The sequence below is a fragment of the Sinocyclocheilus grahami genome, unplaced genomic scaffold (assembly GCF_001515645.1).
Source record: "Sinocyclocheilus grahami isolate Dianchi unplaced genomic scaffold, SAMN03320097.WGS_v1.1 scaffold23.1, whole genome shotgun sequence".
Lineage (NCBI taxonomy): Eukaryota > Metazoa > Chordata > Actinopteri > Cypriniformes > Cyprinidae > Sinocyclocheilus > Sinocyclocheilus grahami.
Genome location: NW_015505202.1, coordinates 2,214,157 through 2,227,470, shown reverse-complemented (window position 1 = coordinate 2,227,470; position 13,314 = coordinate 2,214,157). Strand labels below are relative to the sequence as shown.

The window sequence follows — 13,314 nt, the reverse complement described above, 5'->3', positions numbered from 1 at the left end:
TTTTATGTTATTTACTCAGTCTACCTTCTATTTAGAAAATATGAAAGTTTCTGAAACTGTGTGGTACAATGAGTTTTTCTCCAATCACTCTTCTCTAGCATGTGCCGGGCAGATTTGTTATTCTTCCTCAGATGTAAGGCTGTGTCCATTTTGTGCCATTTATCTATCTGAACACTACAGTGAAAGTAAATGCCACTCTGAATAGATGGCTAAGTAAGGGCCACCACTGCAAACATTTACACACTACCCAGTGAAACAGCAGAACAGACTGCTTTACAGAAATTCAGGGAATGTGGTTTAACACATTTGCCAGTGCTGGCACAGTCATCAGGTAAAATCAGGCCTGACATGAATCAAAATAAATTACATTAAAAGCCTGATGCAATTACTTGCTAAAGAACTTTTGAAACACCACAAGATGTGTAGAACAGAAACTGTAGGTGCATTTCACATGAACAGCCTTTAGATTGCATAAAAAAATTACTGAATGGGCACTGGCGAACATCTCTCATTGTTGGTTTGAAACCCAGAGGCCTTTTCAGGCATAAAATCAAGTCCAAAGAGCATCATATGCCAATGTAATCCTACACAGCAGAGAGAACAAAAGAAGACAAGATTCCTTGAGAAATGGGAAGAAACCAGTTAGTTTCAACTACTATTTTTTTTTCATCTGCACATTCATTTCAGGTCATGAAATACTGAAACTGTTTGTCATAGGCACACTCCACACCACTTAACAGAACTGTCACCAGGATATGTTCAAGTCAATTATTAGTGGGAAGACTGGGAACAGTCCAAGCTAACGGCTACAGATAAGAATATAAGGATGCAAATCGGAAAACTGCTGTGCAATCAACTTAAAGGTGCAATAGGTGATTGTCTTCAGAAAAATGTTTTGTTATGTTAAGTCTCTTCACATCCCGATAGCAATCATTAAGTTAAGTGGTCTAAATGTATTTATCTGTATTTATATATTCTGTGGAAGGCGTAGGATCAAGAAATGTTCGTCCAATTAAAACGCTCGGTCAGAGCGTTTTAATTGGCTTTCCTACCTGCCTGTCAACGTATGTATCTGCATACCTCTGCGCACCTGGTTCAAGCAGACAGGATATGTCATTAGCGCGTTCAGACAGTGTGCAGACAGAGCGAGAATGGTAGACAAACATCAACAACCTGATCTTCCTTCCTGGTATTGTAGTACTTTTAAAGTTTTCTCATCGGTAAATGACACATGATGTAGCCCAGCGGTTCCCAATTCCAGTCCTCGCGATTCAGATAACCAGCTCATTAGAAGAGAGCTACGTGTATGAACTGTGTTCCGAACTATATGATCCATACACAGTGTTCATTGCTCCCTCCTCCCTGAGCGGGGGAAATCTGTTGAAGTTTACTTCACTTCGGAACATGGGCTGGAATTGGGAACTGCTGATGTAGCCTATTGTAATGTTGTCTCTGGTATTCTGGTCTGTGAGCGTATATGCATTCAGGGGCGTGGTTTGGACAGCAATTGCAGGGAGGGTGGGACGTTCGCTTTCAGTGCTATCAGGCTAAAGTTAGCATTTTCCAAGATCTCCTACTGCACCTTTAAGTTTCATGCATTGTCATTGTTACAAAACGCATGCAGCTGTTACGAAGATGAATTGCCCTCTCTTTCTCTTTATCTATGAGAACAAATAACTTTTATGCAGTTTTTTTTTAATGCAGAGTGTCACTGTGTGCTTGCTTTTGTTTTGATGATGCACCATCGGTGGAGTCCTTAGAGTGTTACCTGTTAACCGTCTTACATTAAAGAACCATCTTAAATGGTCAGCCTGATTGAAGGAATAAGACCAATAATGATGCTTTACTCCACTGACACTTATAGCTGTTACCAGAAGATTATAAGTTTAGACATGAATGATACTGTGCTGCCTCTGCTAAAGTTGAATATCTAGACAAGTCTGATCTGTTAAACTGAACATCGGCATAGGAAAATTATTATCTATGACATCACTGCATTTCCTAAGGAGAATCTGGTGAAGGTAAGACGACAAAGCTTTTTTTTATGCTAAGAAAGCATGATCTGGTATCATAACTTACAGTAAGTGCAATAGGAGGAGATATGCATATTAACTTACACAGTGAATAGTGACATACTGACCCAGGAACCTTTCTTAATGTCCATAATCCTGCTTATTTTGAATACCAATGTGAAAGCTGAAATGATCACCTGTGTGTATTGCAAGAGCTACTTAATGCTTGCTTTATTACAAAAGTGCCCAATTTGCCTAATCCTCTTCAGCACAGTGGTCCTGTGGGAAACTGCTCCAAGGTATTTCTAGCTTAGTCAATTTTCTGTGCCAACAATGCAGTGGGAAATAACTTTTTTAAACTTTTATAAACTACTTTTTTAAAGTAGGCCAAAAGTTTTTTTAGAATACATTTGTTGATTTTTGCATGTCAACTAATGATATAATGATTAATAAAAATGGTATGAAGGCTGAAGGCTGATGGACCAATCCTTAGTTACAGAAACTGGGCCATTACTGAAGTTACAATCCTGCTTTATTAACCATTATGGCCCTGAGCAGAGCACATAACCCCAGGTTTGCTCCTGTGGGTCGGTCCTTTCCATTACATATACAATACAATCTAGTGTACTATGGGTTGATATGGATGATAATTACTGATTAAATTGTAAGCATTGCTCAAGTCTGGGACATGGGTGGTTATTAGAGGCATGTTTAGAGAAGGGGGAATGACACATATAGGTGAATGCATATATGTTTTCAGGCTAAATACATTATAATACATAGTAGGCCTTCTCAAATTCTGCAGGCTTGAACAAGCTTTAAAAAAATGGTAGGCCAAAAGATCCACTAGTAACAATTTTTCTGAAATCTCTGCAGTAATATTTTAAGCATATGATAGGGGAAAAGAGAAATCTCCTAGATTCAATTAAACAATTTGCCTATAATCTATCAAAATGGGCAAACGATATAAAAGTCCCCATAATAAAAAGTTAAAGAGTACTGAACTAAATCACAGTGGTGATTGGACGTGAAATGCTCAATTGACAAAATCAAAGTCCTTGACACTATTTTCCCCTCAACATTAATGCTGCATGTACAGAACAAAACTGCACAATCAACTGTCTAAAAAGGCTCACTGATTAACTCAAAGAGTCATATGACGTCACAGAAGTGTCAATATGTATTTTGTATAGGGAGATGGGGGAGGGAGGTTTTAAGAATGAGATATAGTTATCTGTGAACTTAATGTGTGCTATTATTAACTGGGAAAAATGAACAATTTAGGGAAAATATAAATTGGTTAAATAAATATCACTAAGATAGGGATAAAAAAAAGGTCAAGAAGACAATATGTACGCCATGTTTGTCAATTTTGGGTATTTTATACAATTAACCATAATTTTACTGCCATTAAATCATTTTTAAACAAGTCATCAACTGTTCAAGGTCATAATGATGTTTGATCCTGCTAAGCTTCATGATTCAGCCATGTAATATTTACTCAGTGGTTTCAGGCCCAACAATATATAATCCACAGTGTGCATGCTGATATAACAGTCCAACAATACTTTTGTATCACTGTGCTTGTGCTGTGGGGATTTTTCAATGACTCCAGTGACTTCTTGCAAGTTACATCATTACACTAGTAAGTGGTGACCGTAGACTGTAAAAAGGAAGGTGGATCTTATCTTCCATCCACTGTAGAAAAGTGAAGAGGGAGAGAAAGCACCACAATAATGTCACCAGACCTAGAATTGTCATTTTTGCCCTGATGACATATCTAAAAATAAACCTGAAATATATATCATAGGAGCTTTTTAGTAAAAAGTTTGTAAATAAACATAGGCACATAAATGTATTTGAACATAGTGCGTAGCACGACATGTGCATATATCCTACATAGGTATTTTTTTTAATCTGATTGCTAGTCAGATTCAAGCATTTACTTTTGTTTTTGTTTTGTTTTTTGAACAGATTATTTCAGATCTACACCACCCCTGATCAAAATTTGGATCAAACTCATTTTAATGGACTGATGTGTTTACATGAAGGATTTTCAGTCAGATTAAGCCATTAATACTATTACTAATTGTTTGGTTGCATGTAAATGTAGCTACTGAATAAGTCATTTGTTAAAAACCATAATTCATTTAGTAACAAAAAAAAAACAGACAAATATTGTTGGGTGTTGTAATGGATCGGTTAATAGTGGCTTTAGAGCTATTTTCATTGGTAAACATTGACAAAGTGACTGACAAACTGTATCTAAAATGTCATTTACTCAAAATTAACCTCCTGTTTATTGAACTGTCGTATAAAAACAGGTTTCCTCCTATATGCCAATAACTTCTGTAATAGTTGTAACATGATGTTTCTTCCGAAGACTTGAAAACATCTGTTGTGTAACTACATTGCTGTGACAACTTACCCTATATTGTTTTTTTTTAGTGTGTCAACCCCACATACAAGTCAAGTTGTATCTCTTTTCCTGGGCATCAACAATAGGAAATGTTTTTTTGTATCCAGGACTTCAAACATCACCTAAATATTCACTGGAGTAAAACATAATTTCATTAGATTAAGAAAACGGCATACATGCGCTATATATGCACACGAATACCCTTATAGTTTTGGCGAAAAGACCTTTTCTAATTTGCTTACACCACGAAACTGTTCGGCTTTAGGACCCAGCAGCGGTCAGCGAGGCACAGAGACCTTACGGTGAATCACTAGATGACGGGAGGAGCCCTATGTATCCGTATCAACCAGGATTCAAAGCAGCTCAGCGTTTTAACAATAATTCAGATATTATTGTGTTTAAATGAACACAATATCACTCGAATAGAATGACACTAAGAAGTATTTCTGTACCCTGATGAGCTGCACGGAGGTGTGGTGGTCAGAGATGGAGCACATCAGAATGCCAAAGGTAAATCTCCAGCATCCATTCAATGATCCAATAATTCCCTTTTTCATGACATGTACCTCACATCTCCACGCATTGCTTCCACGTGCTCAGCATTAGTAACTTGAGGTTTTATTATGGTGTTTTATTTAGTGTGACTTTAATGTGATCTTGTAAATGGAGTCATTCGCTGGATTCAACTCCGAGACCAATGTGCAAGGATAAAAATACAGGGGCCTGCATCTGTTATAATTTACATTATTTATAATGTAAAGAAAATGACTGAAAAGCCATATTCAATTTTAAGTTTTGCCATTTGATCACAGATAATTAAAACATGCAGTATAATTTCAGACCAGAAGGATGATGGTCACTAATATATATGTTTGTGAGCTGGTGTTTTAATGCATCACTAATACTAATGTTGTCTAATTAACTTGGTTATTTTTCACAGGTTGAAAATGTCCGGTTAGTGGACAGAAGTTCTTCTCGAAGAATTCAAGTGGGCACGCTCTACCTGACAGCCACACACACGATCTTTGTCGGTAAAGGATCTGAGGACAGAAGTGAGCTGTGGGTAAGTGTCTGATGTGTAAACTAGCATTTGGCATTTTTGGTATGTCATTGTGCAGAATTTCTGTGTTCTAAATATGAACTACTTTAATTTTATAAGCACAATAACTGACACTTTATGTTTGTTTTTCACAGGTTCTGCACAGTTTGGTGTGTAACGTTGTAAAGCATAAAGCATCTCAGAGCGGATACCCTTTATTAATCCACTGCAAGAACTTTCAGGTCATGCAGTTGATCATTTCTCAAGAGAGCGACTGCCACAATGTTTACACTTCACTCTCACGTCTCTCCAGGCCAGGTGGGTCACCTAGCATGCATTTTGGCATTGTTTTAGAAATATACTGTGATAACGATATCATTGCAGACAAATCAGCATTTGTGTATTTAATACAGTTTTCAAAAGTAATTCAATTACTACACTGTTATGCTTATTTCAGTGTACCATGTTTTTGTTTTCTGACTTGCAGAAAAATATGAAGAGTTGTATTGTTTTTCCTTCAATCCCAATGTCGACAAAGCTGAACGGGAGCACTCATGGGACTTTTTAGATCTGAAGGCTGAGTACAGTCGAATGGGACTTCCAAATAAGCTATGGCATGTCACCCCAATCAACCGAGAGTACAGGGTTAGTATATCACCAACCATCACTACGTAAATACAATCAATATATTATGTAAGTGTTTGTTTTTTTAATGCACAACATTTCTTCTTGTAACACAGGTGTGTGATACTTACCCAGCTGACTTGTTTGTGCCTCAATCCGTCACCCTCCCTGTCATCATAGGGAGCTCACTGGGTGTGGCTAGAGAAATTGAACTCAGGTGTGATAAACCACAGTTTTAACAGGGGGGCAAACACTTCTTCACACAGGGCCATGTAGTTTTGGATTTTGTTTTCCCTTAATAATAAAAACCTTCATTTAAAAACTGCATGTTGTGTTTACTTGTGTTATCTTTGACTAATATTTAAATTTGTTTGATGATCTGAAACATTAAAGTGTGACAAACATGCAAAAAAAAATAAGAAATCAGGAAGGGGACCAACACTTTTTCACACCACTGTATACTGTAGATACCTAATTTCTGATGGACCATTAATGTGATGCAGCTTGATTTTGCATTAAACTCCAACTTGATTTGGTTTCTTTACAAAGAAAGTGCACTGTTCTACTCCCAACTCAAACTTGCAGTCAGTTAAACATTAAATTGTAGTTAATTTACCATGGCTAGATACTAAATGTGTCATGCAGCATGTGTGTGCATTGTGATTTACAGCAATAATGGATATTTTAAAAGCAAGGTCAAGTTCTTTCTGCACCCTCTTGGGTTCGGCACTCTTTTAAAAGACATTTCATTTCATTGAGGTCAAATATTCTCCTCGGAGTCTCTGTGTTTTCTTTTGGACACACGAATTCAAACCACATGGAGAAACTTGTGTGTGACTTCCACATAAGGATCATGCTGGTGAGGCCCAAAGGGGTCAGTTATAGTTTAATATCTCCCCATTCATGGTTCGTTAATCCCAAAATATGATTAGAACAGTGTCTGTGTGACTTCCACATAAGGATCATGCTGGTGAGGCCCAAAGGGGTCAGTTATAGTTTAATATGTCCCCCATTCATGGTTCGTTAATCCCAAAATATGATTAGAACAGTGTCTAAAAAAAGTAATAATGCAAGCTCAGCCTTTAGAGTTTTATGAGACCAGGGCCAAATTCTCATGAAGTGCCCATTCCACAGAGAGGACAGTGTGATCTTCTGCTCTTTAAGTTGAATTTATTAATCGAGCATGACAGGATCAGACTGGGAATTACTCTTAGGCTGAATTATTGCATTTTACTCGATTGAGCAGAGTTTATTTTAATGGAAGTATTAAAATATAATTTAGATTTTTTTTTTTTTTACAATTATTTACATTTAAAAAATTATCTTTTTGTTTCCATTTTTACAAATATATTAAAATATTATATTTTATTAAATTAAAATGTATTTCTTATTTATTTTAATTTTTAAATGCTGGGGCCCCTTTCCCATTTGGTGTGACTTCCACATAAGGATCATGCTGGTGAGGCCCAAAGGGGTCAGTTATAGTTTAATATCTCCCCATTCATGGTTCGTTAATCCCAAAATATGATTAGAACAGTGTCTAAAAAAAGTAATAATGCAAGCTCAGCCTTTAGAGTTTTATGAGACCAGGGCCAAATTCTCATGAAGTGCCCATTCCACAGAGAGGACAGTGTGATCTTCTGCTCTTTAAGTTGAATTTATTAATCGAGCATGACAGGATCAGACTGGGAATTACTCTTAGGCTGAATTATTGCATTTTACTCGATTGAGCAGAGTTTATTTTAATGGAAGTATTAAAATATAATTTAGATTTTTTTTTTTTTTACAATTATTTACATTTAAAAAATTATCTTTTTGTTTCCATTTTTACAAATATATTAAAATATTATATTTTATTAAATTAAAATGTATTTCTTATTTATTTTAATTTTTAAATGCTGGGGCCCCTTTCCCATTTGTTCAGAAAGCTGAATTTATTTATCAAGCATGAAAGGACCAGGCTGGGAATTACTTTGAAGCTGTCCAGCACACAATTTTACTACTTGGAAAACATTAAAAACTTTGTTTTATTTATTAATTACATTTAAATATTTATTTGTGTACATAATAATAATTAATAAATACATATATTTCTATATTTATTTTAAATGTTTTTTTTAAAGGACCACTTTCACACTAAAGAAACACTGTACCACTAAAACTATTTTGTCCAACACTTATTTGTCTTGACTTCACTTTTCTAGGGTACCTAATGAACAAGGACCAATACTGGTGTCCATTAAAAAAAAAAAAAAAAAAAACATGACACCACAGGATACCAACATATGCTAACGCCTATTCATACAATGTCTTTTTTTTAGGCCACAATATGTCGCAGCAGTCAGCCTCTCTCTGGCTTCAGTGCTCGCTGCCTGGAGGATGAGCAAATGCTGCAGGCCATCATGAAGTCTAATCCTGGCAGCAGATTCATGTATGTTGTAGACACCAGACCCAAGGTCAGTCCACTTTATATCAGTATATGATGGACCAGATAGCAAAATTACACATGAAAGACACTTTATGTAAGACTCATTTATTTCCAGCTAAATGCAATGGCAAACCGAGCTGCGGGCAAAGGCTACGAAAATGAGGACAACTACTGCAACATTAAGTTCCAGTTCATCGGCATTGAAAACATCCATGTGATGAGGAACAGTCAGCAGAAACTCATAGAGGGTATTGTCTCCAGCTTATTAAGTGAGAAAATGAATTTCACCATATACTGTAGTATTATGCTCCGGAAGATCCTTCTGTTAAGGTTTCAATTTTTTTTTGCAGTAGTGCTATAGAGAGACTATTTTTGGTTCCCCAAAGAACATTTCAGTTAACAGATTTTAAAAGAAACCTTTTTTCCCCTTAATGTGAAGAACATTTTAATATTCTGCAGAACCTTTTTTACACTATAAAGATCCTTTTGGAAAAGGTTAAAGATCTCATGCAACCATGGATGCCAAAACTGTTTTTAGGAGTGTAGACCAGCTTGAACCAGAAGCAGCTCTCCTTCATTTCTTCCCATAGTGCATTTAAAAAACCAAGACTTAAGACCACTTAGCATTTTACTGTCTATAACAAAGATGTTCTGCAGTGAACCATTGATTGTACCACAGGAGAGTTTCTTGGCAAAGCAGATTGTGTTGTAGGGGTGCTTTGAATCCATCTGGGTTTTATTCCTCGCCTATTTTTGTTTTGTTGACTTGACGATCTTTCTATTTAATTCATCCATGCCGAGTATCGATTTCTATCGATTTCTTTTTTTTAAAAGAGCTTACTGATCTTACTTTGGAGTGGTATTTTATTCTGTTTATTTTATGTGTAGGTGCTGATTGAGAAAGACTGGGTTTCTTTTGGACACAAGTTTTCACACAGGTTGGCCTTCATTGAATAATTTACAGAGGTTTTCTGATGTATTAGCTCAAAAGTGCTCATTCTAAATGTAAGCAACTTTATGGCATTTCAGATGTGGTCATCTTGATGGAGAAGCAAAGGAAGTGTCACCTGTCATAGACCAGTTCCTGGACTGTTTATGGCAGCTTATGGAACAGTTTCCCTGTTATTTTGAGTACAATGAGAAGTTTCTAATCAGCATCCACAACCACATCTACTCCTGTCACTATGGCAACTTCATTTGTAACAGCCAGAAGGAGAGGAAAGATCTGTGGTAATTGTCCTGTGTATTTGATGGCATGATGTCAAAACTTAATTTGCCAAAATGTATGATACGGGGTATGCCAGTATTCTCTGCATGTATTGAACACGTTTTATTGCATGTGTTTTTTTGTTTTGTGTTTCTGTAGCATCAAAGAGAAAACTCATTCCATATGGCCTCATTTATGGGAGAACAAGCTGGATTTCATGAACCCTCTGTTCAAACCTGATCAGAGCCAGAATCAGGGACTTCTAAGGCCCAGAACTGCCCCCTACTGTTTTAAGTATGTCATAACATGTTAAATTGGTTTTTCTTCTCCACAATGAAATATACACTAATAATACATATGTTTATTCTCTTTATCATGCGGTTTTTCTCTTTAGTCCTAAGTATTAATTTGTTTTTAAAAGTCAGAGTAACTGATCTATGGTATTTGTTTGTTTAACTGCAAAAATTGTTTGTCTTTTCTGTGTTTAGATACTGGAGAAGGTTGTATAACCGTTTTGATCGTGAGTTGCACCCACGTCAGTCTGAGCTAGATTGTCTGATGACTGTAAAAGAGGAAACGCAACGACTTGAGGAAGATCTGGCTCTCTGTGAGCAGGTAGAACACCAGATATTTGCCTAAAAAATCTTTTGATTTGAATCTCTTTTAAATCACAATGAAATTGTGAAGACCACCTTGTTTACTTAAACGAATAGTTCACCCAAAAATGAAAATTTGCTGAAAATGTACTCACCTTCAGGCCATCCAAGATGAGTTTGTTTATTCATCGTAGCAGATTTGGAGAAATTTAGCACTTGCTTACCAGTGGATCCTCTGCAGTGAATGGGTGCCGTCAGAATGAGAGCCCTGATAAAAACATCACAATAATCCACAAGTAATAATCCATTGGTGAGCAAATGATGTAATGCTAAATTTCGATGAAGAAACAAACTCATCTACATCTCGGCTGGCCTGAGATTGAGTAACATTTCAGTAACTGTTAATAATTTTTTGATGTATTTTATTATGCATGTTCCTTTAAATATGCGTGTTCTACAAATGCAGAATTATCATCCACACAAAGTCTGCCTTTTTAACTTCAGTGATCAAGTATTTTACCTTTGCAGAAACTGGCTGTTCTGGATAAGGAGCGTGCAAAAACCCTTTACATGCAAAAGGGTGTGTTGGAGAGCAAGCAGGCCCTGTGGTCGTTACCTTTAGATACAAGCCTGGCCAATACTCCTCAGGATTACATCGGTGGCTTTATAGGTGGTGCTCCCAATGTTTTCACCCTACAACAAGGAGAGAGAGAAAGCTCAGAGCTTTGCCTGTTTGGAGACAAACCAAAAAGCTCTGATGCTGACAATAGTGACCAGGAGTCAGGAGTGGCAGATTTCAGCTCCCATTCTTCTGGTGAAGAGTCCTTGCCAAGTGAGGACAGTGTGAAGGATCCTGATTCGGATGAGACTGGCCCCAACAGAGCGTGAACAAATGCAACATTTTGCAAGAAGAAAAAGCTATTACTGTACCTGATCAACTGTATGTGATCTACTTGATCTGCTGTATGTGATCAAGATATGAGTGTGGTATTTCAAATTATGCAAAGATATTGGACAATGTGGACATGTGTCTGGCATTACAGAAGCATGTCTTTCTGTCTGAACATGTAATACAGGTGTACTATATAAAGAGTGATATTTTAATCTAGTATATATTTATAATTTCTCATTAGCATGAATTCTTTCAAACATTAAATACTTGTGTGCAATAAATTATCTGATCTTAATTTTTTGCACTTTGTGCACTTGAATAACATGAATATCTGAAAATTCTGTTTATTGTGAAATGAATGTGATATTTACATTAGAAATTACTTATTTAAAGCTATTTATTTCTTAGTGGATTCGGATGGTCCTTGGATAGTTTACATAGTGTAAAACATTTGTCTGGCACAATGATCTTTGTTGTTTGTTAAAAAACTAATTCCAAGAAACGCAAAGAACCAAAAGAAACCAGACCAAATAAGCATTGAGTGAAGCAAAAAATATATTAATACTAATGTATACATTTAGGAAATTAATGTTTTCTTAAATTATTTTGAACATAGTGTAAAACATTTGTCTGGCACAATGATCTTTGTTGTTTGTTAAAAAACTAATTCCAAGAAACGCAAAGAACCAAAAGAAACCAGACCAAATAAGCATTGAGTGAAGCAAAAAATATATTAATACTAATGTATACATTTAGGAAATTAATGTTTTCTTAAATTATTTTGAAGGATTAATGGAGACAGTTCTCCAGATTTAGGTCAGTTTAGATCCATATTGCAGATTTCCTCACCTATTACCATGTCTTAACCTCTCACTTTGTCACGAGATGTGTAATGTTGATACAGTATATATAAAAAATAAAGGCATTTCTGGAAATTGAGTGATCTAGTTTTATCAATATTATTTATTTGATTTTTTGTTGGGACAATGTAATCACAGCTCACATTATTGCGTTTATCCCAAAATCATTTTTTGTAATTTTAACAACAAACACAACCTTTATAAGCAAAGAGACAAACAAAACATTCAAAAGGGGTTGCAACACATGAAATTCTGAAATTATCTAAACTGTGTTATCTTATAACACCATAGAAGAGTCTTACCACAGAAGAGAGTTCTTTAAAGAATTCAAATATATATATATAGTATCTCACAGAAGTGAGTACACCCCTCACATTTTTGTAAATATATCTTTTCATGTGACAACACTGAAGAAATGACACTTTGCTACAATGTAAAGTAGTGAGTGTACAGCTTGTATAACAGTGTAAATTTGCTGTCTCCTCAAAATAACTCAATACACAGCCATTAATGTCTAAACCGCTGGCCACAAAAGTGAGTACACCCCTAAGTGAAAATGTCCAAATTGGGCCCAAAGTGTCAATATTTTGTGCGCCCACCATTATTTTCCAGCACTGCCTTAACCCTCTTGGGCATGGAGTTCACCAGAGCTTCACAGGTTGCCACTGGAATCCTCCTCCAATCCTCCATGACGACATCACGGAGCTGGTGGATGTTAGAGACCTTGCACTCCTCCACCTTCCGTTTGAGGATGCCCCACAGATGCTCATTAGGGTTTAGGTCTGGAGACATGCTTGGCCAATCCATCACATTTACCCTCAGCTTCTTTAGCAAGGCAGTGGTCATCTTGGAGGTGTGTTTGGGGTCGTTATTATGTTGGAATACTGCCCTGCGGCCCAGTCTCCGAAGGGAAGGTATCATGCTCTGCTTCAGTATGACACAGTACATGTTGGCATTCATGGTTCCCTTAATGAACTGTAGCTCCCCAGTGCCGGCAGCACTCATGCAGCCCCAGACCATGACACTCCCACCACCATGCTTGACTGTAGGCAAGACACACTTGTCTTTGTACTCCTCACCTGGTTGCCGCCACACACGCTTGACACCATCTGAACCAAATAAGTTTATCTTGGTCTCATCAGACCACAGGACATGGTTCCAGTAATCCATGTCCTTAGTCTGCTTGTCTTCAGCAAACTGTTTGCGGGCTAAGGACATGGATTACTGGAACCATGTC

At 36.7% G+C, this 13,314-nt stretch overlaps 1 protein-coding gene across 1 annotated transcript; it reads left to right on the top strand.

Moving 5' to 3' along the window:
- Window positions 1-4,381: 4,381 nt before the first annotated feature.
- On the top strand, window positions 4,382-11,803 carry LOC107561341 (myotubularin-related protein 7-like). The gene is made up of 13 exons (XM_016245768.1): window positions 4,382-4,941; window positions 5,372-5,494; window positions 5,626-5,788; window positions 5,958-6,115; window positions 6,211-6,313; window positions 7,192-7,238; window positions 8,416-8,550; window positions 8,638-8,775; window positions 9,411-9,460; window positions 9,552-9,752; window positions 9,889-10,023; window positions 10,218-10,344; window positions 10,854-11,803. Exons 1-13 carry the CDS (start codon window positions 4,888-4,890, stop codon window positions 11,211-11,213), a joined length of 1,794 nt encoding a protein of 597 aa, XP_016101254.1. The 5' UTR covers window positions 4,382-4,887; the 3' UTR covers window positions 11,214-11,803.
- Window positions 11,804-13,314: the final 1,511 nt, after the last annotated feature.

Bases quoted from the DNA above. Each gene is read 5' to 3' on its own strand.
- LOC107561341 (XM_016245768.1), top strand. From the start codon at position 4,888: ATGAGCTGCACGGAGGTGTGGTGGTCAGAGATGGAGCACATCAGAATG. The intron at 5,495-5,625 runs GTAAGTGTCTGA...TGTTTTTCACAG, and splicing joins AGGACAGAAGTGAGCTGTGG to GTTCTGCACAGTTTGGTGTG. The intron at 9,461-9,551 runs GTTGGCCTTCAT...ATGGCATTTCAG, and splicing joins GGACACAAGTTTTCACACAG to ATGTGGTCATCTTGATGGAG.